The sequence below is a fragment of the Tenrec ecaudatus genome, chromosome 5 (genome assembly GCF_050624435.1).
Source record: "Tenrec ecaudatus isolate mTenEca1 chromosome 5, mTenEca1.hap1, whole genome shotgun sequence".
NCBI lineage: Eukaryota > Metazoa > Chordata > Mammalia > Afrosoricida > Tenrecidae > Tenrec > Tenrec ecaudatus.
In genome coordinates, this window is record NC_134534.1 from 3,214,206 (window position 1) to 3,236,165 (window position 21,960).

The 21,960-nt window shown below is 53.6% G+C and overlaps 1 protein-coding gene across 1 annotated transcript in view; it reads left to right on the forward strand.

The window, feature by feature from the left end:
* KCNK9 (potassium two pore domain channel subfamily K member 9) overlaps positions 1-21,571 on the forward strand; it is an 81,287-nt gene extending 59,716 nt beyond the window's left edge. The window contains exon 2 of the mRNA XM_075550568.1: positions 20,736-21,571. Within this exon, the coding sequence (XP_075406683.1) occupies positions 20,736-21,571 (836 nt within the window). The remainder of the gene's footprint in view (positions 1-20,735) is intronic.
* Positions 21,572-21,960: the final 389 nt, after the last annotated feature.

Here is a 21,960-nt window from a genome sequence, read left to right on the forward strand (position 1 = left end):
TGTGTCAGGCAGTAGGTCCAGCTGGCTCCCTGCTGGACCCCACAGGCCCTGCCCTACCACAGCCTCTTCCCTCACCCTCCAGGGTCAGTATCGTGGGGGAACAGGCTTGGTGGTGCTAAGTTAGGGACCGGCCTGTGGTGCTCAAGTTCGGTACCAGCCTGGCTGTCTGTATGTACATGCACCTACCCTACCCCAACCAGGATTGCCTGGTGGGTTTCTTAACTCCCACTTGGTGATGTGGCTTTGACTCCTGGCCGGCACACATCACACACAGTCACTGCCTGTCTGTCAGTGGAGGCTCCCCTGTGGCTGTGAGGCCGAACAGGTTTCAGAAGAGCTTCTAGACCAAGACAGACTAGGAAGAAAAGCCGGTGGTCTGTTTTCACAATCCAGTCAGCATTTTCCCTCCGGATCCAAATGGTCTGATTTGTAACCAGTCATGGGAATGGCGCAGGACTGGCCAGTAGTTTTCCGGTCCCTTGAGCTGGTGATCCAGCCAGGCCCACAGGACGGAAGCTGACAATGACAGGGACAACCCAGTGGGCTGGTCATGCCAACTCACCGAGACAGAGTAGAACTGCCCCCTGACACCAGGATGGGAGCAGGGCTTTCTTCTGTGGAACTGCTGGGGCTGTTGGATTGGCCCAGCAAGCGTTTCCTTGCACTCTTTCCTTGTGAATTAGTTGAAGGCTTGCCTTCAGCACCCATCAGACCTCCAGCGCCTTTCCTGTCTTCTATGATTTCCACGCCCCACCACATCCCCCCAGTCGTCACCTTGTCTCTCCTCCACTGAAATAGACAAGCCAAGCCTCTGCCCTCTGGCCAAGGATCCCTGACTGCATAGTGGGCCACACACTAAGCTGCTCACCACAGGCCAGCAGTTCAAATCCTCCCACTACTCTGAGGTGGCCTGAGGAGGCTGTGTACAGGTGTAAAGACCAATTGAATCCCACGGGACAAAGCTACCTATGGGGTAGACTCTATGGCAGCGAATTTGGGATTCTGAGTTTGACCTTCAGCTGGGGGAGGGGTGGGCAGAGGGAAAGAGCAAGTGGGCACATTTTTAGAGAATTCCCTGCCTCCAGCTTCACCCCAGGGGCCCCACAGACCTCTAAAGATCCAGCCAATCGTGCACAGAACTGTTGAGGGCAGCTCTCCAGGGAGACCTTTGGCCCCCACCAAAGGTCACCGACTCATCCGTCCTCCTGGGGGCTTGGTAAGCAGTCCGGTCCGAGCTTTCCCTGGTGCCCTGCAGGTGGCCCAGGGGGCTGCCTGAGGGGCCCTCAAAGCGGTCAGGAAGGGTGTGGGCATCTAGAGAGATGGTCTGCCCTGGTCATTGCTGTCCCTGTGCAGACAGGCGAGGTCAGAGCATTCAGGGCTGGCCGGCCTGGGGGGTTACAGCAATGAATGATGCATTGGGCCCAAGGGTGTGTGGGTGCTTGCTAACCAGCCAGAACTCTGTAAATGGGTGTCGGGCCTGGCTGAGATGAGGAAGGCCCAGCCCCTGGCTGCCCCCCTCTGGCAGCGCCCATGCAAGTTGCTCTGTAGACAACACAGGCTCTGTCTTCCCTCTGTCCTTGGGACAGGCCCGCCTTACGTGGCCTCTGAATGCATTTGTCCCCAGACCCCTGGCCTGAGGGAGCCAAGAAGTGGGGATCCTGAATGCACATAGGGCCCCCTTTCCCTCTTTGTGGGCTGTCTCAGCTGAGGCTGAAGGAGAGGGATTGAAGCTGCAATGGAGGAGGTGCAGGAGTCCTCAGCCCCAGCCCACCCCCTTTCCTTACAACCCCGCGGAGACCCTGGAAGAGGGACCTGCAGACTTGCGCAGTGAGCATGTTCAAATATCCCTATGGCTTTGGGAGATGGGGACGCAGGACCCGCTTTGGGGCTGTGCCAGGGGCTTGGTGCCTGGGGTCTGCCCTAGAGCCCCAGGCAGCCTGGGAGGAGGCGGGTGCCTGTTCTGTATTCGGGGCAGGAGCCCAGGCTCAGGGCACAGAAGCCTGTGTTCCTGAAGCGGCACAGAGGAAGAGCAGCCGGGCTGAGCTGAGCGGGGCTTTTCCATTCTGCCTGAAGCCGCACAGACACCTGGGTGGCTGTTACATAAGGGAGGGTCTGGGAGAGCTGGGGCTCCGCACCCGTGCATGCCCGTGCGTGTGCGTGCACACGTGAGCACATGCGCACATCCATGTGTGTGCACGTGGGTCTGTGTGAGTATGTGTACCTGTGACATTCATCTGAGTGTGTGTTCATGTGAGTGCGTGTACATGGACATCTCTGTGTGTATGCATGTGTCTGGGTGTGTGGACGTGACGGGAGTGTGCTCTGGGCGGCCCTGACGTGGCCCTTTAGGAAGGACGCTGAAGGCAGGCACTTTATCTGGAGTAGACGGCCACCTGCATACTAGATGGGTGTCCTTGGGCAAGTGACTTGGCAGAAGCCATTCACTCCTCCTGTTCCCAGGAGGTCAGTGCTGTGACTCCCTGGTTCTGGCACCAGGAAGGCGCAGGGAGGCAGGGCACAGGGAGGCAGGGCGCAGGGAGGCAGGGCGCAGGGAGGCTGCAGGCGGGCTTTGGGTTTGTCTCTGATGCATCAATTGCCTGCTCACTCCGATCTGTAAGGCCAGGGCCAGGCAGGGCCCCTCGCACACATCCGTTCGATCTGGCTGTTATGTGCGGGACTCCTCAGCAGCGTGCCTCGGGTTGCAAGGGCGTGTGTGGCATGCGTGCAAGGTTGCACACAGGCAGGGGCTGCTCCGGGCCTCCCAGCAGGCTCCATTCCACAGTCAGGACCGATAGCTTCTTCCCCAGCCCTGGCCTGCTGCACGTGGGACCTCCCCAGGACCGCACGACTGCTCATGACCCTGAGACCGGTCTTATGAGCCGTCATGTGCACGTGACCACCCCTGCCCTACCTGCCCCGCTGGCATGAGGATGAGCACGAGCTGCTCCCAGAGACACCAGCGTGAGGGCTGCTCCTCCCGATATTGTTGGACAGCGAGTGAGCAGCAGGGTGCGTGGAGACAGCCTGCGCAGATTTGCCGTTCGTTTCCCGTCTCTGCTCATAAATGGTAGTATTTATCCAGTATTCACTAAGAGCTGGGCACAAAGCAGAGAGCAAATGCCCCTGGCTCGACACAATCACGTTACTCTTTCCTTCGGAGTCCACCAGGGCTCTGCTCCACAGAGTCATTCGGGCATTGAGGCTCTTAGCAGCTGGAGGCTCTGTCCTCTTCCAGGAGCTCAGGCTCCTCTCTGTCTTTAGGTAGAGAGATGGATGAATGGGCAGATGACAGAGAGATTGTTGTTAGCTGCCATCGATCGAGCTGGTCTCTGGCCCATGGCCACCCCGTGCACAGTGGGTAGAAACGCTGCCCAGTCTGGTACCCTCCCTTTGGCAACTTGTGGCTTTGACTGGCGTGGCCCATAGGGCTTTCTTTGGATGCTTTTGAAAAGCAGATCTCTTCATCTGTCTCAGTCTGGAAGCCCCACTGAAGCCTGCTGAGTGCCGCAGCAACCCTCCAGCCTCCACTGTCAGGCAGGTAGGTGCTGGCTGCACGTGAGGTGCAATGGCGGGAACTGAACACAAGTCTCCAGCCTAGAAGATAAGAGCTTGTCTTCGGCCATAGATAGATCACTAGAGAGATAGGTCAATTGGTGGACAGATGGATGGTGGGTAAATGGGAGGAGACAAGGTGGATCGATGAAGGATGAGTGGCTCAAGGGTTGATGGATGGATGAGGATGGGTGGGTGGATGGATGAGTGGATAGAGGATAAGTAAGTATATGGATGATGATGGATGAGTGGATTGATTGGTGAGTGAGTGACTGGATGGGTAGATGAAGGATGGATGGATGGATGTAGGATGGTTGAGTAGATGGGTAGGTGGATGCATGAATGGATGGAGGATGGATGGGCTGATGGGTGTGTGAGTGGATGAACGGGTAGGTAGATGGTAGATGGATGAGTTGATGGGGAGGGGGATGAATGAATGGATGAAGGATGGGTGGATGGAGGATGGGTGGGCTGATGGGTGAGTGAATGGATGGATGGGAAGATGGATGGTAGATGGATGAGTAAATGATGAATAAAAAGGTGAAGGATGGATGGATGGAGGGGGGTGACTGATGGGGAAGTAAGTGAATGGATGAAGAGAGCTAGAGGGAGAGAGGATCACAATGCAGGTTTCTGAGAGCCAGTCCTGGGAGTGGTGGCCAACAGTTCCTCACACACTCTGTGGGATGGCCCCGAGTCATTCGGCTATGGCCACCTATGAGGGATGTGTGGCCCAGCTATAGGCCCCACATGGATGGGTGCCGTCCTTTATACTAGAACCAACCAGCTTCTGTTGCTTCTTGACTAAATGAGTCTCTCTCCACACGTGAGACACTGGAAGCAAGTTGGCCAACCCTGAACTCTGTGTCTGCTGAGTTCGTCATAGGGGCTCAGTGAGTTCTGTGTAAGCAGTCACACAGTGCCTCTACCTGTCTGGATCTGAACTTTCACCCTGTTGGGTCTTCTGTGCTCTGTGTCACCAGACAGCCTCCTCCTCGGTGCAGAAGGGAGCCCTGGTGGCCCTGTGGGTGTGCCTTTGGCTGCTCAGGGAAACGTTGAGGGTTAGACCTTACCGGTTGCTCTGCGGGAGGCAGGTGCGGCCCCGCCTGCTTCTGTAAAGATCACAGCCTGGAAGCCCTATGGGACAGTGCTGCTCTGTCCCTAGAGGGTGCTGCATTGAAATGGACTTGGCAGCAGAGGGAACACATTTTGTGTGTGTGTGTGTGTGTGTGTGTGTGTTGGTGGGTGGTGGGAGAGCATCACTAGGGAGCTGGCTCAGCAGGCAGTCACAGCCCTGAGACCTGCTGACTCTACACTTGTGTTTTCAGAAAGCCCCAGGAGACCAGCGTGGTGGGATTGGCACAGTCTGGGGAGCAGTGGGTCTGAGTCTCGTGGTGCGTCTCTGACAGAAGAGCAGAGAGTGTGTGTCCTTAGTGAACAGACGGTTGCTCGTTTTTCCTCACAGTTGCGGGGACGAGACTGGGTGTTCGTTTTGGGGTCTAGAGTCAGAATTAGCTTGGTGGCAGTGTTACTGCTTGAGCTCTAGGGGAAGCCTCTCTCTCTCTCTCTCTCTCTCTGTGTGTGTGTGTGTGCTTTGGACAAGTCCTTATCTTTTCTAGCTCCTGCCCCACAGGTCCTTGGAGGTGTTCATGTGGTGTGTCTCTCCCTGCCCGTTGTTTGCTCCGCTGCTCTGTGCCTCCTCTGCTCTTTCTCCATCCCCAGACACAAACTACATGGATGTGGCCTCGTGAATGTGACGGAGAAAGCCTTAACCACAAAGGGTTAAGGCTTCCTTGGTACAGGGTTTAGAACAAGGCTTCAAGCTGGCTTAAGATGGCCAGTCTTGGCACAGGTAGCAGACAAGTTGCCTGGCAACCAAGGCTCTTGTGGGTGGGAGTTTGAAGTGGTCAAAACTCATTGGCACTGCCCTGCGCCAAGGTGGTGACTGGCACATCCACCTGGCTGGATGTGGTCTCAAAACCAAGCTCGCTGCCCTGGGGTCGGTTCAGACTCATCGCGACCCCATGGGATGGAGCGAAAGTGCCCTTGTGGGTGTCTGAGATGGAATCTTTTGAGGAGTGGAAAGTCTCATTCTCCCTGGAGCAGCTGGTGGTTTCTAACTCCTGACCTTGGTCTGTTCACGTAAAAATCCCACCCTTGGATAGATAAGCCTATGGCTCAGTCATCTCTCTACTCAGAGTACACGTTCAAGAAAGAGGGGTCAAAACACGGGCAGGCATGTGCACACCGGGTCACGCAGCACTAGGCACAATAGCAAGGAGACAGAAATGGCACCCAGAATGCCCATCAGCGGGAGAGTGGGCACAGAAATTCTGGTCAGCGCATGCAGCAGGATAGTGTGCATCCCTAAAGAGAAGCGACAGCCCTGCCAGGCACTTCATGACGTGCATGGATTTGGAAGATGCGCTGAACAAAGTTAGCCAATCCCATAAAGACAAATACTGAGGCCGCTCATAAGTAGAAGAGAAAATCATCAAGAAAAATAGCTTTCACACCCAAAGAAGCAGACTTGATGGTTACGAGAAGCTGGGGCCAGGGATGGGTGGAGGGGGTGAAAAAAGACATACGAGGTATTGGAAACAGATACACAGACAGTCACACAGATGGATGGGTAGATGTAGATAGAGGATAGATAAAGATAGATAGGTAGATAGATGTTGATAGATAAAGATAGGTAGGTAGATAGATAAATAGGTGTAGGCAGCTAGGTAGATAGATGTATATAAATAGATGATAGATGTAGCTAGATATAGATCAGTAGATAGATTGGTGGATAGGTGCAGATAGATGATTGCTAGGTAGAGAGGTGATAGCTGTAGATAGGTATAGATCAGTAGATAGATAAAGATAGGTAGATAGATGATAGATGTAGATAAGTAGGTAGGTAGATAAAATAGATGTAACTATATAGATAGGTAGATAGATGTACTTAGGTGAGGGATGTAGATAGCTATAGATCATTAGATGGATAGATAGGTAGGTTGATGCAGATAGATGATAGATGGGTAGATAGATGCAGACAGATAGGTTGAAGAACAGGCAACACAGCAGCAAAGATTGAGTCCCATTTCAAAATTATGTTTTTTTAAAAGAAACCCCAGTGAAAGTATGAGGATGAAGGCTTTGTAAAGCACAGCAAGAGAGTGAAATGTTTTAAACTTAAATGTAAATTCACAGCCATGTCACTATAAACTCTTTACAGAATAAATAAGTACATCGAACCAAACCAAAGCAGGCATCAGGGAGAACTTGCCAGGTTAGGGCACGGAATTAAAAAAACCCAAAAAACATTCCCACCCACGAGAGATTCGGTTGCTATGCAACATGGATGCTCCGAGGGCCAGGACTGACCATTTAGAGCCCGTTGGAAACCCTGGTTCAGGGGTTACGACACCTGTTTGGGGGGAGGGGCCTCTGTTCAGGCATAGCACGTGCACTGCGTTTCGGCTGCCTGGGGGTCCTTGGAGGCCAGCTCTGCGTGCTGCATACGTGTGGTTTCAACGGCACACACTGCTGCTTTGTTCTGCCCACAGAACAGGCTGGGCTTGCACCAGGGCTCAGGGGAGAGGTGCCACTCAGGGCTTTGGGCATCGTAACACCGACTCTCTGCCAGCCCAGAACCCCAGGGCAGACACAAGCTTTTTGGAACAGGTGGCACTGGGGCTGGGCTGTGAGGCGGCAATGTACCAGGTAGCAGGCGAGGCCGGTCGGGACCCTGGTCGGGCTGGACTAGGGTCATGAGAGACTTGGCATCTGGGATTCTCTCTGTTGGCACGCAGCTCTTCTGCCCTCTCTGACCTGCCCGCTCCCTGGGGCAGGCCTTAGCTAATTACCCTCAAAGAGACCTCATGTCCACAGAAACTGCTGGGGTTCAAGGTGTGGGAGGGATGTGGCCTTGACCCCCTTTCCTCAGAGGGGCCCTGACCACTGGTCACTGACTTGCTGCACAGTGTGTGTGTGTGTGTGTGTGTGTGTGTTTGAGAGAGAGAGAGAGAGAGAGAGAGAGAGAAAGAGAGAGAGAGAGAGAGAGAGAGAGAGAGAGAGAGAGAGAGAGAGAGAGATATGATCCTGGTGGAGCTAGATAGAGGTGGCTTCGATTTGAAAGGGATGGAGGGGACCTGGAGAGCAGTCAGATGTCTGCCTCCCCACCACACACTGGGAGGATGTGACCCCAGTCTGCAGTAGGGGGGTTGGGGGGCAGTGTTCAGAGCACAGACCAATACCCAGACTCAGACCAGCCCACCTCCAGGCTTTGAGACTCAGAAAGAGAACCTTCTGGCCACATGCGCAGGTGGAGTATTTCCTCACTTTTCCTACAGAGAGAGCAGGGGAGCCTCGTGGCACAGTGGTTGCTGGGCTGCCAATAGCAAGGTCAGCAGTTCAAAACCTCCAGTGGCTCTGAGGGAGAAGAGGAAGCTTTTGCACTCCGGTGAAGGGTTACAGTCTCAGAATCCCACACTGTTCTATCGGGTCACTAGGAGTCAGAATTGACTTGATGGCAGCGAATTTTCTGAGTAAAACAAGTGGCACCACTAACCTCCGAGGACGGCCGCCCTCGAGTCTGTACTTTAATGAATATGAAATATTTTAGCCCAGCCCCTGGCACCATGTGGGTGCACATTAAAAACCTGCTGTGCTCTTGCTCAAGGGACCCCCGGGATGCCAATGGGGAGACCCTCCGGTAGGCTGGTGGTTCAAATACATGCACAGCACCGAGGAAGAGAGGCCTGGCTGGCTGTCTCTGTAGAAGTGACAACCTCAAGGTGTCTGTGAGTCCCAGCCAAGGCAACAGGGAGGACAGGTTTGGGTTGGCTTTTGTTGGGCTTTGTCCCAAGCCCCCGGCGACCCCGTGTGCAAACAGAGGGTCCTCACCATCTCTGCTGTGTTTGAGCCCGTCCTTGCAGCCACTGAGCCACTCCATCTCACACACCCCCCCCACCCTTTCTGAACTGGAGGGTGGGTGTGTTTGGTAGCATTGTTAGCATGCTGTAGTGGGTGGTTAGGAGCTCTTGGTTCTAAGGTGCCGTTGGTCGAGGGGAACAAGCCACCTGATTAACACCCACGGATGCAGAGGAACGGCTCTGTCCCGTTATCCCTGGGTCTGGGGGACTTCCAGGGGGACCCGTGGGCACGGAGGGGTGGGGGGGGGGGGACGCAGCTACGGTCTTTCTGCAGAAGCCCGAGTGTCCGCCAGAGGGCGTGTGCGCGCCTGGTCCAGTCCCCGTTTATCTGAGCCTCCTGCACAGGTAACACGATGCCCTCTGCTGGGACCCAGGCCTGGAGGGCCGCCCTCGAGGAGGCCGAGTCTTCCCCACCAGTCCTGACGTCCGCCTTCGGCAGGGTCCCAACCTGGCCGCGGGGTGTCTGGTCGCAGCTCTCTGAGACAGGGTGACACTGCCCACGTGTGGGAGGAGGAGTTGACGGCCCCTCCCTGCCCTTCCAGATGGGCTCCCCAGACCTTTCCACCTTGCCCTCCAGCCTGCCGCGCAGAGCCATCGCTGCCGGGGCCATGTGACCCAGGCCCGGGCTAAGAAGGACAGATGGCTGTGTCTGTCCGGGGACAGCTGTGCCAGTCCCTGTGAGGGGAGGCTTGGTGTCAGTGCTGGGGCCGCAGGCCACCGCCCCTCCGATCTCCCACCACGCATCCTGACTCCGCCCCCGCAGGGGGAGGAGCTTGTCTCACATCCCAGATCACGTGTAGCTAGCTACTGTCTGCTCCAAAGGGGTGCCACGTGGTGCTCAGTGGGTCCGCAGGGTGTGGGGGTGCCCATCACCTTTATCTACCTCCAGGGCATTGGAGCCCCACACCAGTACTCTTGCCCCTGCCCTGCCTCCAGGAGGCTGCCCTCTGTGCGCTTGGCTCTGCCTGCCTGGGCACTGCCTTCAAACGGGGCCACTCAAGGGGTCCTGGGGGCGTGGCCGGCTAAGTGTCGGGCAGCTAACTACGGGTCGGTGGTTTGAATCCTCCGGCTGCTCTGAGGGGGAAAGATGAGGCGGTCTGCTCCCTCCTGGGCACACGCGGGCAGTTGTACCCTGCCCTCCAACAAGCCCCTGTGAGTGGGCTTGTTCTGTTTGGCCCCCCTCACCCCCCCACCCCCTTCCCGACATGGGAAGCCAGGAGCGACAACCACAAGAAGCCCCGGTGCTTTCTGGAAAAGGGGAGGAGGGGCTGCTCTTTGGTTAAGTAACAGCCTTTCCTGAGGGGAGCCGGCCTGCCAGCCCTGCGGGTCAGCGGAGGGGGCCTGCCCTGCCGCCAGCCTTTGCGCAGGCTCCGTCTGCACGTGTGCAGCGGGGTCCAGTGGGGCCCAGTCCGGGGGGACTGTGAGGATGGTCCTGCGATGGCATCTGAGCTAACAGCTTGTGCTTCTGGGACAGGGGCAGAGAGGGGATGGGAAAGGGTTTGCAGCCCCTGGCCAGCCTTTCTGGGTTCCGGGGACCCTCTCTGACCCCCGTGCCCCTTCCCTTCCGCCCAATCTCCCTGGCCACTGCCCTGGCCCCTCCATTTCCGGAGCGCCCGGTGTCTGTTGCCGACAAGCAGATGGCCTGCTTTGCCTTACTTTGTTTGGCCTGAACGGAGCTTTAAATATTTTAATTAGACATCAATTAGAGCCCACAGTTTCTAGCGTCCATCCTTTCAGCCTCTCTCTACAAACCAGAAGTGGGTCACCCTGCTCCTACAGGCCTGGGCCCTGAGCCGGGCAACATCTGCTCCACTGGGCATGGTCCGCAGTCTACCCACAGGCCTGCTTCACCTCGCCAGCCCACCTTCCCTCTGGGACAGGGTGCTCGGAAGGAAACTCGGTCTTGGGGACCCGGCAGAAGTGCTGCGGAACTTGTCCTAGGCAGCGCATCTTCCCTGAAGCATTCTGCCTCCCTTCTGTCTCGCTGAGCAGCTGGTGGGTTTGAACCGCTACAATTTAGGTTCCTAACCTCTGTGCCACCAGCGGTGCAGCGTGCGCTGGCACCAATAAGACGCTGTGCCTGGCGATTGGTGCTGACACTCAGGCCTCAGGACATGAGCTCCCCGGTGGGGGTTGGTCCATTGCGGGCAAAACCCTTGCCCGAGTCCCAAAATTTTCCCGGGAAGAGTCAGGTCTCTGTGGTTCAAACCCATCAGCCCCTGGGTGGGTTAAAGTTAGGCTTAGAGACGAGGCTTTCTACTCCTGTAAAGGGTTACAGTGTTTGAAACCCAGAGGGGCAGTTCTGCCCTGTCCTGTAAAGTCACTCTGGACTCCGTGGTAGTGAGTGTGGGGCTAGGAATAGAGGACCCTCTCTGTCCATGTGCGGCTACCAAGTGGGATTCAAGCACACTGGCTTTCTAGCCACAAGGTCTGCAGCTTGAAACAACCAGGTTCCCTGAGGGACAAGGACTTCGTTTCTACTCCCACCAAGAGTGGCAGTCTCAAAAACCCACAGGGGCGGTTCTACCCTGTCCTCTCGGGTCACCATGAGTCCCCGCACGCACTGAAGGGCAGTGAGCTGGGAGCTTATGCTGCTTAAGAAGTGTGACTTCCTGCGGAGCAGCCCAACAAGGGATCTCCCCGTGGATTAAAATCGGAACGTGGCAAAGCTTTGGGAACAGCGGAGTGCTCTGCACCTGGAGGGCCGAGCTTCCTCTCCTCTCTCTTCTCCTCTCCTGCATTTTTCTTCCCTCCCTCCGCCTATCTGTCTGTCTGTCCATCTTTCTTCTCCCATGACAGTGAACTGATGCTTCCTGCCTCCTGAAGCAACAGGTTCAGTTCAGGGTGGGAACTGCTCAGGAAACAGTCCTCTGGTCCAAAAGTCTCCTCACAGCGGTGTTCCCAGGCACACCGCTCCCAGGTCCTCCGCACCTGGCAAGTTCAGAGCTCCTCCAGCACTGCTGATGAATGCCCCCTGGGGCTCTTCACTCCTCCCAGAGCCACTGGGCTTTAGCTCCGAGGGCCACCAGCTTCATGCCTTGTTCCCCTTTTCCAGATGAGAACACGGAGGCTCTGAAATTCTAGGTGATTTGCCCATAGCCACAGTTGGGATGTGGGTGATGGGCCGTGCCTCAGACCTAGGGGCTTGCTGACCCCCTTTAAGGCTCCTTTTACTGCCCTAAGAGCTTCCTGAAACAACCCCCCACCCCCAGTGTACTGCCTCTTCCCCACCTCCCCAACCCTTAGGGTCCCTGAGTCATGTTCTGTCCTTGAATCTGCAGACACCTGTGTGGTCACCACTGGGCTCCTCTGGGGCTGGTGGGAGGGTGAGTGGGCTGTCTGATGCAGGACTAGGTGGAGACTCAGCTGGGGAACAGGAGGGGCCACGGCCATCTCCCTCCCCCACGCACCCCTTCCCAAAGCCTCTGAGTCATCCTGTAATGGGGTTGGTGCCTGTTTCAACGCCCACCAGCCCGGCACCTTGCACAGCCTTTGTAAATAGTTCATTCTCTTCCAGCAGGCAAGGTTTTCTGAAGGCCGGGGGGTGGGGGGACTCCCTTCCTGTGCTGGGCAGTCTGTTCACAGCCCTGGCATCTGGGGGTGCTCCAGGAGCCAGTCAGCCACCTTTGGGATGGCACCTCTACACCAGTTTCTGCTTAGGGGGCTACCCTGCTGCCCCAGGGGGCTTGGGGCAGAACACAACCACAACCCAAGGGAAGGGGGACCTGGGGGTGCGGTGAGCTTTTGACCCCGAGGGACCCCAGCTTACCTGACTCCTGGGAGTCATTCTTCTTTTTTTTTTTTAATACTTTATTGGGGGCTCTTACATCTCTTATCACAATCCCTATATTCCTCCAGTGTGTCAAGCACATTTGCACATATGCCACCATCATCATTTTCAAACACTGGCACTGGCATTCTCTTCCCACTTGAGCCCCTGATATCAGCTCCCCATTTCTTCCTCCTCCCTCCTCTGCCCACCCTCCCTCATGAACCCTTGATAAGTTATAGGTTATTTTTTCATATCTTACATCATCCTCCATGGTCCCTCACCCACTTTTCCATTATTTGTCCCCCTGGGAGGGGGTTCTAGCTTGATCCTTGTGATCTGTTCCCCCTTTCTCCCCCCACCCTCCCCTAATCCTCCTGGTATCTCTACTCTCCTTGTTGGCCCTGTGGGGTTTATCTGTCCTGGATTCCCTGTGTTGTGGGCTATTATTTGTAGCAGTGGGCATCTTTTGGTCTAAACCGATTTATAAGGTAGAATTGAGGTCATGATAGTGGGGTGAAGGAAGCACCAAAGAACTAGAGGAAAGGTGTGTGTTTCATCAGTGCTATACTGCACCCCGACTGGCTCATCTCTTCCTTGTGACCCCTCTGTGAGGAGATGTCCAATTGTCTGCAGATGGGCATTGGGTCTCCACTCCACCATGTCCCCCTCCCTATTCACCTTGGCTATGGTTTTATTCTGGGTCTTAGATACCTGATATCTGATCCCATCAACACCTCATGATCACACAGGCTGGTGTGCTTCTTCCATGTCAGCTTTCTTGCTTCTCAGCTAGATAGCCGCTTGTTTATATCCAAGCCTTTAAGACGCTAGCTGTTATATCATTTGATAGCCAGGCACCATCAGCTTTCTTCACCACATTTGCTTATGCACACATTTTGTCTTCAGCAATTATGTCTGGAAGGTGAGCATCACAGAATGTCGGATTATTAGAACAAAATGTTCTTGTGTTAAGGGAGTACTTGAGTCAAGGCCCAATGTCCATCTGTAACCTTAATTCTTAACATATAGATGAGTACATAGTTCTATTCCCCTCTCATTATATATATATATATTTACATATGCACACACCTGTATATAGGTCTCTCTAAATGTCTTTTGCCTCCTGGTTCTTTCCTTTATTCCCTTTTTACTTCCTCTTGCCCCACTATCATGTTTGGCCTTCATTCGGGTTTAGTAATTACTAGCTGCTACATTGCCCTTGATTGAACCCCACTAGGCATCCTACAGCCTTCCTTCCATTGATTTTAGTTCATTTGTTGTTCCCTTGTCCCTGGGTTGGTCCCCCCTCCCCTTTTGTTCCCCCCCTCCCCTTCTCCCATATCCCCCCAGAACCATTGGTCCTATTCTTTTTATTTCCGAATTATTTATCCCACCTATCTTATCTAGATAGACATGCAGATACAGTAATAAGTGCAAAAACCAGGCAAAGCCAAATAAAACAACAAAGGAAGTCAAAATCAACAAAACAATAACAACAGCAAAAAACCAAACACAAAATAACAATGACAAAAAGAAAGCCACTGACAAAAATGGAAAAGCCTATAAATAATTCAAGGTCTGTTGGCCTTAACAAGTGTTTTCCAGTCGAGTCTGATGGGGTGCCACACTCTGTCTCCCAAGTCTATTTTTGGTATTCTCCGGGGGTTTCATCACTCTGCTCCCCCTGCTGCACGCCCTCAGCGCCTCGCCCCAGCGTGATGGGGCCAGATCGTGCACTATTCCTGCACTGTGCCTCCAGTGCTGTCCTCTGCAGTGCCATGGCTCAGTGTGGGATGCTGTGACCCTGGTGGGGCCAGTCCTCTACGTGCATTGTCTGCTCCGAGCAGGAACATCGTCCTTGGGGCTTGGCAGGCAGGATGTCCTCTCCTCCTTCTCCATCCTTTTGCGTTTCTCCCGTGTGCCCTAATCTGACGGCCCCTCTCCTCCAGCTGTAGCCCTAGTACTGTCCTCTGAAGTGCATTCTTCTAAATGTGTGTGTGTGTGTCTACATAGTTAGGATTGGGACTGGCCCCGCAGACCTCTCTATTGGTTCCCTGGTACATGCCGGTATGTTGTATTCACGTCTTGGCACATCAGATCAAAGGCTGGTCTCTCTCTCCCTCTCCTGTGGAGATATAAATGATACCCTCCCCTTGGGTGGATTAGCCCCTGATTTCCCCCCACTCCCCACCCCGCATCCATGGCTTTTTTTATTCCCTCTTTCTTTCTCCCTCTTATTAATTGGCTGCCGTATGTGTCCCTGGATTGGGTTTGGCCCCTGCCATAGTTGCTGGATCTCACCCCAGGGATTGATGTACATAGTAACTTTTCCCCTGTGCCCGTTTTTTTTTCTCTAAGCTTACTTCAGTGCACTCATGTTGTACTTGTCCTTCTGTGCTTGACTTACTGCCTTTAGCATGATTTCCTCCAGTTCTTCCCATGCGGTGATGTGCTTCATGCGTTCATCACTACATTTTAGGGATGTGTAGTGCTCCATTGTATGGATGTATCAGTTTTTGATCCATTCGTCTGTTGATGGGAATTTGGGTTGTTTCCAACTCCTTGCAATTGTGAACTGTGCTGCAATGAAGATTAGAGCACAGATGTCTGGCCGTGGTTTGTCTCTTGCCTCTTCTGGGTAGATGCCAGTAGGGGGATTGCTGGGTCGTATGGTAGCTCAATCTCCATCTGTTTTAGATAGCACCTAATCAATTTCCATAGTGACTGTACATACCTACAGGTCCACCAGCAGTGAATGAGCGTTCCTATCTCCCCCCAGTCCCTCCAACACTTGGTACTTTCTGATTTTTTGAAGTGGGCTGTCTTTGAGGGTGGTAGGTCTCTTATGGCTAATGATCAAGAACATTTTCTCGTATATTTATTGGCCATTCGGGGTTCTGCCCCTGTGAAACTTCTGTTCAGGTTCTTTGCCCATCTCCTCAGTGGACAGTTAGTTTTTTTCTTATTGTAAACTTGCAAAGTATTGTAGATTTTAGTAGTAAGACCTTTGTCTGATGTGTCATTTCTAAAGATATTTTTCCAGTCCATGGGCTCTCTTATTACTCTCTTGGTGAATTGTTTCGATATACACAGGTGATTTATCTTAGGCATATCCCACTTGTCAATTTGTGACTCCACTGTATTTGTGTCCTTCCCTATTTCTTATAGCCTATGTATTCATTGTGCCAGAGTTCTCAGGTTGGTCCCAATTCCTTCATTGATGGCCCTAATATTTTGGGGTTTTACCTCAAGGTCTGTGATCCACCTTGAGTTTATTCTTGTGCATGGAGTGGAGGGAAGTAAGAGGCCATCTGCTTCCCATCTGATATTTTTTGGGCCCTTATCAAAAATCAGTTGCCTGTAGGCTGATGTTTTTAAATCTGGGTCTTCAGCTCTTTTACATTGGTCTGAATATCTGTTGTTATACCAGTACCACACTGTTTTGTCTGCTGTGACCATATAAATAAATGCTGAAGTCAGGAAGAGCAAACCCTCCCACCGTGTCCTTCTTCTTGAGGAGTTCTCTGCTAATTCTGGGCTTCTTCCCACTTCATATGAAGTTGGCAATCAGTTTTTTCAATTCTTTGAAGGAGGATGATGGTATTCGTATCAGGATAGCATTAAACTTATATAGTGCCTTGGGCAGAACTGCCATCTTCACTATATTGAGTCTTCCAATCCACAAGCATGGGATATTCTTCCATTGGTTGAGGTCACTCTTGGTTTCTTATAATAGTGTCCTGTAGTTTTCCTCATATAAATCTTTTTTTTTTAAGTCAGGTGTATCCCTAGGTATTCAATTTGTGCTTGGCTCTTGTAAAGGGTACTACCTTTTTAATGGCCTCTTCTGTAATCTTGTCCGATGTGTATAGCAGTCCAATAGACTTGTTTGTTGATCTTGTATCCTACCACTCTGCCACAGTCCAATAGACTTGTTTGTTGATCTTGTATCCTACCACTCTGCCATATTCCTCTATCGCTTCTACCACTCTTGTGGAGTTTCGGGGATTTTCGATGTATAAAATCATATTGTCTGTGAATAATGATGGTTTTACCTCTTCCTTCCTGGGAGTCATTCTTATCCAACTGCACTGCATTGCCTTCTAGTGGGCCTTCCAAACAGAGAATTTATTCCAACAACCTGTGCTAAAACACGGCTTTGCCACCAGCGGACTGGGCAGGCACGTTCTCTTAGTCATACAACGGGGCTTCGAGTCATCGAAGGGAAAACCCCCAGTATCCTTGCACTCCGTTCCCCCTAGACTTTTGCAAAGGGCCTGGTCCATGTGTCTTAGTGCCCAGAGGGCACCTGTACACGAGGAAAAGACGGTCCAGTCAGAAGAGTGACTTATGAGGGGACCGGCCAGCCCGTTAGGCGCAGGGCAGAGAAAGGTCAGCTCGGGAGACGAAGGGTCCTTGGGTAGATTTTCTCAAATGATGTGACATGCTCATTGGGGCTTCCTAAGAAAAAAGTAGTTTGAAGAAGATTGAAGGGGAGGGGAGGGGAGGGAGGAGGAGGTCAAGGAAACAAAGCTTACCTGAGAGAGAAGAGAATTGAAAACTGTGTTGATGAGGACAAGTCCAGGATGGTTTTCCATCCTGACTAGGCATGGGGTCCTTCTCTGAGGGCAGTGAGGATGCTCCTAGGACGCTTAGCAGGGAGACCTCGCCCCACCACCCTACCTCCATCCCGTCCCCCTCCCTGAATGCCTTCTGTACCCCAGACTCAAAGAACATTGACAAGGGGCACAATTTGAGTCTCATTTCCGTCTTTATGACCTTCAAGCTGTACTTTTTGTTTTTACTTAAAATGTGGACCAGTTATTATTGGTCAACACATCCTTTATCGAAGTCAGTAGAGTTTTAAAGGCAGTGTTTCCATCTCCCTAACTAATGCTGCGATCAGTCTCTGAGCCCCACCATGTCAACGTGGCAGCCTGAGCCTCCTCCAGGGGCTCGATCCAGGTTCCTGGGAGTGGGCTTTGGGTATCCCTAGATGCCTCTGTGTTTCAAACAGCTATTTGGGCAATCCTCTGCATATTTAATAAGGAAACCTTGTGGTGTCATGGATGGACACCAGGCTGCTCACCACAAGGCCAGCGGTTCAAAACCACTGGCCGCTACTCAGGAGAAAGATGAGGCTTTCTAACCCTGCAAAGAGCTACAGCCTCAGAAACCCACAGGGGGAGTTTGACCCTGCCCCACCGGGGCGCGATTAGTCGACGTGGACTCGAGGGCAGTGAGGGGCTGGAACTGGTGCGTGCCTACAGGTGACATCATGGGCAGATAGAGACATCAGGGAGGACGCTGCTGCTTGAGGTCATCAGTCGGATCCCGGCTCATGGGAACCCTGTGTGTGCAGAGCAGACTTGCCCACAGGGCGTTCTAGGCTGTGGCCCTTGCAGGGGCCTCTGGGCGGGATCAGACACCCAGCCTTTTGGCTAGGAGTCCAGCACTTAATAGTTTGTATCCACAGAGGACAGGCCACCCCCCCCCCCCCAAGGATGGCTTTGAGTTACAAAATGAATCACACGTACAACTGTCTCTTTATTTCATTTGATTTTTTGCACAGGTGTGTGTGGAGGTGTACATTTTTCTCATGAGTCCAGGGATCCCTGGTGATCCAGTGGGTTAAGCGCCGGGCTGCAGGCTGCCACACAGTTGGTCACTGAAGCCCACACCTGTGGGAGAAAGAGGAGGCCGTCTGCTGCCCGGAAGACCCACCCACAGCTTCGCTGTGGCTGGAGCCCCACCCTGAGTCAGAGACCACCTGCATGCAGGAGCGGCCCCTTAAAGGCCTTGCAGGGAACCACCTGGCACTCAGATAGGGTCATCATGAATTAGGCCATTCACAGACTTTTCTTGAAGACATGCACAAGTTTATAGGAAAGCCACAACGCAGGATGTGGCCACCCCAGGAGGAGTGGCAGTGGATAGCCATTGCCGTGGACGGCTGGTACCACACTGGGGAGCAGGTTTTGTTGAGGAGTCTTGGCATTCAGTAGACAGATGTGACTCTCTGCCTAGCCCCATGTTTCTTCCTTCTTCTGGTCTCCTATGGGGCTACCCACTGGGCAACCCCAGCAGGAACCCGATGGCTACAGGTGGGCCTCCCACAGGTGGGCCAACCTCCCAGGGTGGTAATGGTGGAGAGAGGGGATAGACGTGAAAATAGGATCCCAGCATAGCCTTCTTCCTCCTGAGGTGCGTGGCAAGCCTGAGCAACTTGCCTCTCCCCATTATAGGGAGCGGCGCACACCCCAGACCCCTGAAGGTCTAGGGACTGCCCCATGGGGAGCCAGCAGATTCTGGTGCGATCAACTTGCACACACTCCTGCACGTGCCTTCGCAAGGAAGCACAATGGGTCAGCGCAATGGGTCTGTGAGGCGCACAGTGAGAACTGCCAGGTGGCATTGTGAGCCACAGCAGGGGAATCGGCATAGTTCGGGCACATACTGCTGTCCAGGTCTTACAAAAGCAAGGCGCTTCTGCTCACCTGGACTGGCAGGAGCGAGGATCTGGGGAGACCCTGGTGCTATTGTTAATTCAGAAAGCCCAGTGTTTATTTCCTCCAGTCAATAGACCCCTCTTGCGGCTGCTAGTTTCCCACATGATAATATTTCCCAATAATCGTCTGGGATTATACGTCACCCACCTGGCCTTTGCATCCACGATGCAGGTGTTAGTCTGGGTTGAGTTGAGAAACAAATCCAGAGACATTCATATGTGTATAAGAGAAAGCTTTATATCAAAGAAAGTGTAGCTTGGGTACATTAGAGAAACAAATCCACAGAAACTCATATGTATAAGAGAGAGTTTTATATATAGGGTAAGTGCACATCAAGAAAACGTCCCAACCCAGTGCTGCCCAAGCCCACAAGTCCAACATTAACCCACATGTCTGACACCAATCCACAAAGTCCTCCTCCATCTCACAAAACACATGCAATGACACTGACTGCAGGAGGACAGATAGGTCAGTGAGTGTGTAAGCATCTCAGCTCTGGCAGGGGTCTCTACACGGCTGCTCCAGCACCCAGGGCTACATCGGAGTAGGTCCATGCAGCTTCTCCTGGGGATATCTTGCAGGAAGTGAGCCTTGCCAGCTGAAGCAGGGAATTGGCTAAGGCAGCTGCACCTGGTCTGACCATCTACAAAGTAAGAGACCTGAGAACTAGAAAGGTGAGGCTCACTGAGCCATTTATCTCTCTGTCCTTCAATTAACTCCACATGTGTTTATTGGCCAGGTAGGCACAATAAACATTAAGTATCTCAAAGTGTAATTGTATATTAAGAAAATATTCCAGCCTAGTCTAGATCAAGTCCATAAGCCTGATATCAGCCCATATGTCTGATACCAGTCTATAAATTCTTCTTCAGACTCATGCAACACATGCAATGACACTGATTGCAGGAAGATGACAGGCCAATGGGTGGGAAGTCTTGTGGATCCAGTGGCGATGGAAGCATTTCAGTGCTGGCATGGGTCTCCACGTGGCTCCTCCAGCTCCAGGGCTCTGGCTCCATCAGTGTAGCTCCATGTGACTTGTCATCCGGAATACCAAGCAGAGAGTGTGTCTGGCTTCCAGTGAGCTATTTTTCTCTGTGGTGCTTCCAGATGAGGTCCTCAAGCTGCGACCTGATTGACAGGTTAGACTCCACCCCTTCGCAAGTTGACAGTAGATTCTGTAACTGGTAGAGCAGGTAAGCCCATGAGGCTTGAGTAGGAGACCTGTCCCTGCATCTCTTGTGTCTATCTGATGACTTACTGCTTCCAACGTGTGGGCTTACGTTTCCTTAGGCCCTAAGGCTTAGGGGCTCACTTCCCTTTTGCCAAGAGAACCTTCTTAAGGATTTTTTTGTGGGGGAGTCCCTCTGCCCTGAAGAAAGGAACCCTGGTGATATGGTGGGTGTGTTAAGTGTTGGGCTGCTACCAGCAAGGTTGGCGGTTCTAACCCACCAACTACTCAGGGCGTAAAAAAAAAGAGATTTTCTGCTCCCATCACTGTTTACAGTCTTGGAGATCATATGAAGCCATTCTGCCCCATGCTCTGGGTCGCAATCGCTCAATGCCTTGGGCTTGTTTGCTGTCTGGTCGGAGTCAAATACCCTGCATTTCCTTGAATTGGAGGCTCTGTGGAGTTCATGCTCCTTCCAGAAAGGAGTTTGCATTGACGGGGTTTCTTTCCCTTCAGGTCTTCAGAGCCCCTCTTCCTCTGCTCCCTGGCCTTCCCGCTTCAGCACGGAGGTCCTCCAACTCCGTCTCAGCACAACTTTCCCAGATCTGATTCCACTGGAACTCTCCAGCCCCCTCCCCCACTGAAGTTCCACAAACCCCCTGTCCACAGATAGTCCCAAAGCCCATCCCCTATTGAACTGCCCCCAGTCCCTTCCCAAGTGAGATGCTCCAAGCCCACCTCCAGCCCAAACCTCACAGGATGTGTCCTCACTGGGTCTCCCCCTTCTCCTCTCTCTTGGTCCCCTGCAGGCTACGGGCACGCCGCCCCCGGCACAGACGCCGGCAAAGCCTTCTGCATGTTCTACGCCGTGCTGGGCATCCCGCTGACGCTGGTCATGTTCCAGAGCCTGGGCGAGAGGATGAACACCTTCGTGCGCTACCTGCTGAAGCGCATCAAGAAGTGCTGCGGCATGCGCGACACCGACGTGTCCATGGAGAACATGGTGACCGTGGGCTTCTTCTCCTGCATGGGGACGCTGTGCATCGGGGCTGCCGCCTTCTCCCAGTGCGAGGAGTGGAGCTTCTTCCACGCCTACTACTACTGCTTCATTACCTTGACTACCATTGGGTTCGGGGACTACGTGGCCCTGCAGACCAAGGGCGCCCTTCAGAAGAAACCACTGTACGTGGCCTTTAGCTTTATGTATATCCTGGTGGGGCTGACGGTCATTGGAGCCTTCCTCAACCTGGTGGTCCTCCGGTTCTTGACCATGAACAGCGAGGATGAGCGGAGGGACGCCGAGGAGCGGGCTTCGCTGGCCGGCACCCGCAACAGCATGGTCATTCACATCCAGGAGGAAGCGCAGCCGGGCCGGCCGAGGTACAAGGCGGACGTGACGGACCTGCAGTCTGTGTGCTCCTGCATGTGCTACCGCTCGCACGAGTACCGCCCGGCCGCCCATCAGAACTCCTTCACCGCCAAACTCACGCCCCAGTACTTCCACTCCATCTCGTACAAGATGGAGGAGATCTCTCCGAGCACACTGAAGAACAGCCTCTTCCCTTCCCCCCTCAGCTCCATCTCCCCCGGGTTACACAGCTTTACGGACAACCACAGGCTGATGAGGCGGCGGAAGTCCATTTAGGGGGTGCTGGGGAGGGGGATGCGCGGACACCGGCAGTCTTCTGTCCTACTGGAGGTCCAGTGTCATTGGCCCCGCCCCCCCTCTGGTGTTGAATTGTCACCGCCACCACGTGTTGTTGCTGCTGCTGGGGTTCCTCTCGTTCTCCCAAATTAACCCCCCCCCTGTTCTCCCTTGGGTTTGTTTCCCCCCCACCTGTCCAGCGAGGCAGAGCAGGCCGGAGGGAGAATTCGGGCCGCCCCCCTCTGAAACTGCCCCTGAGCATGAAGCATGGACCTCCTCCTTCCCAGCAAAGTATGCCTTACTCTGCGCCCTCACCACCTGCGCCAGCTCTGGCCCAGGACACCCGCCCCCACCCCACCCCACCCCACCCCAGGGCAGGTGTGAGAGCC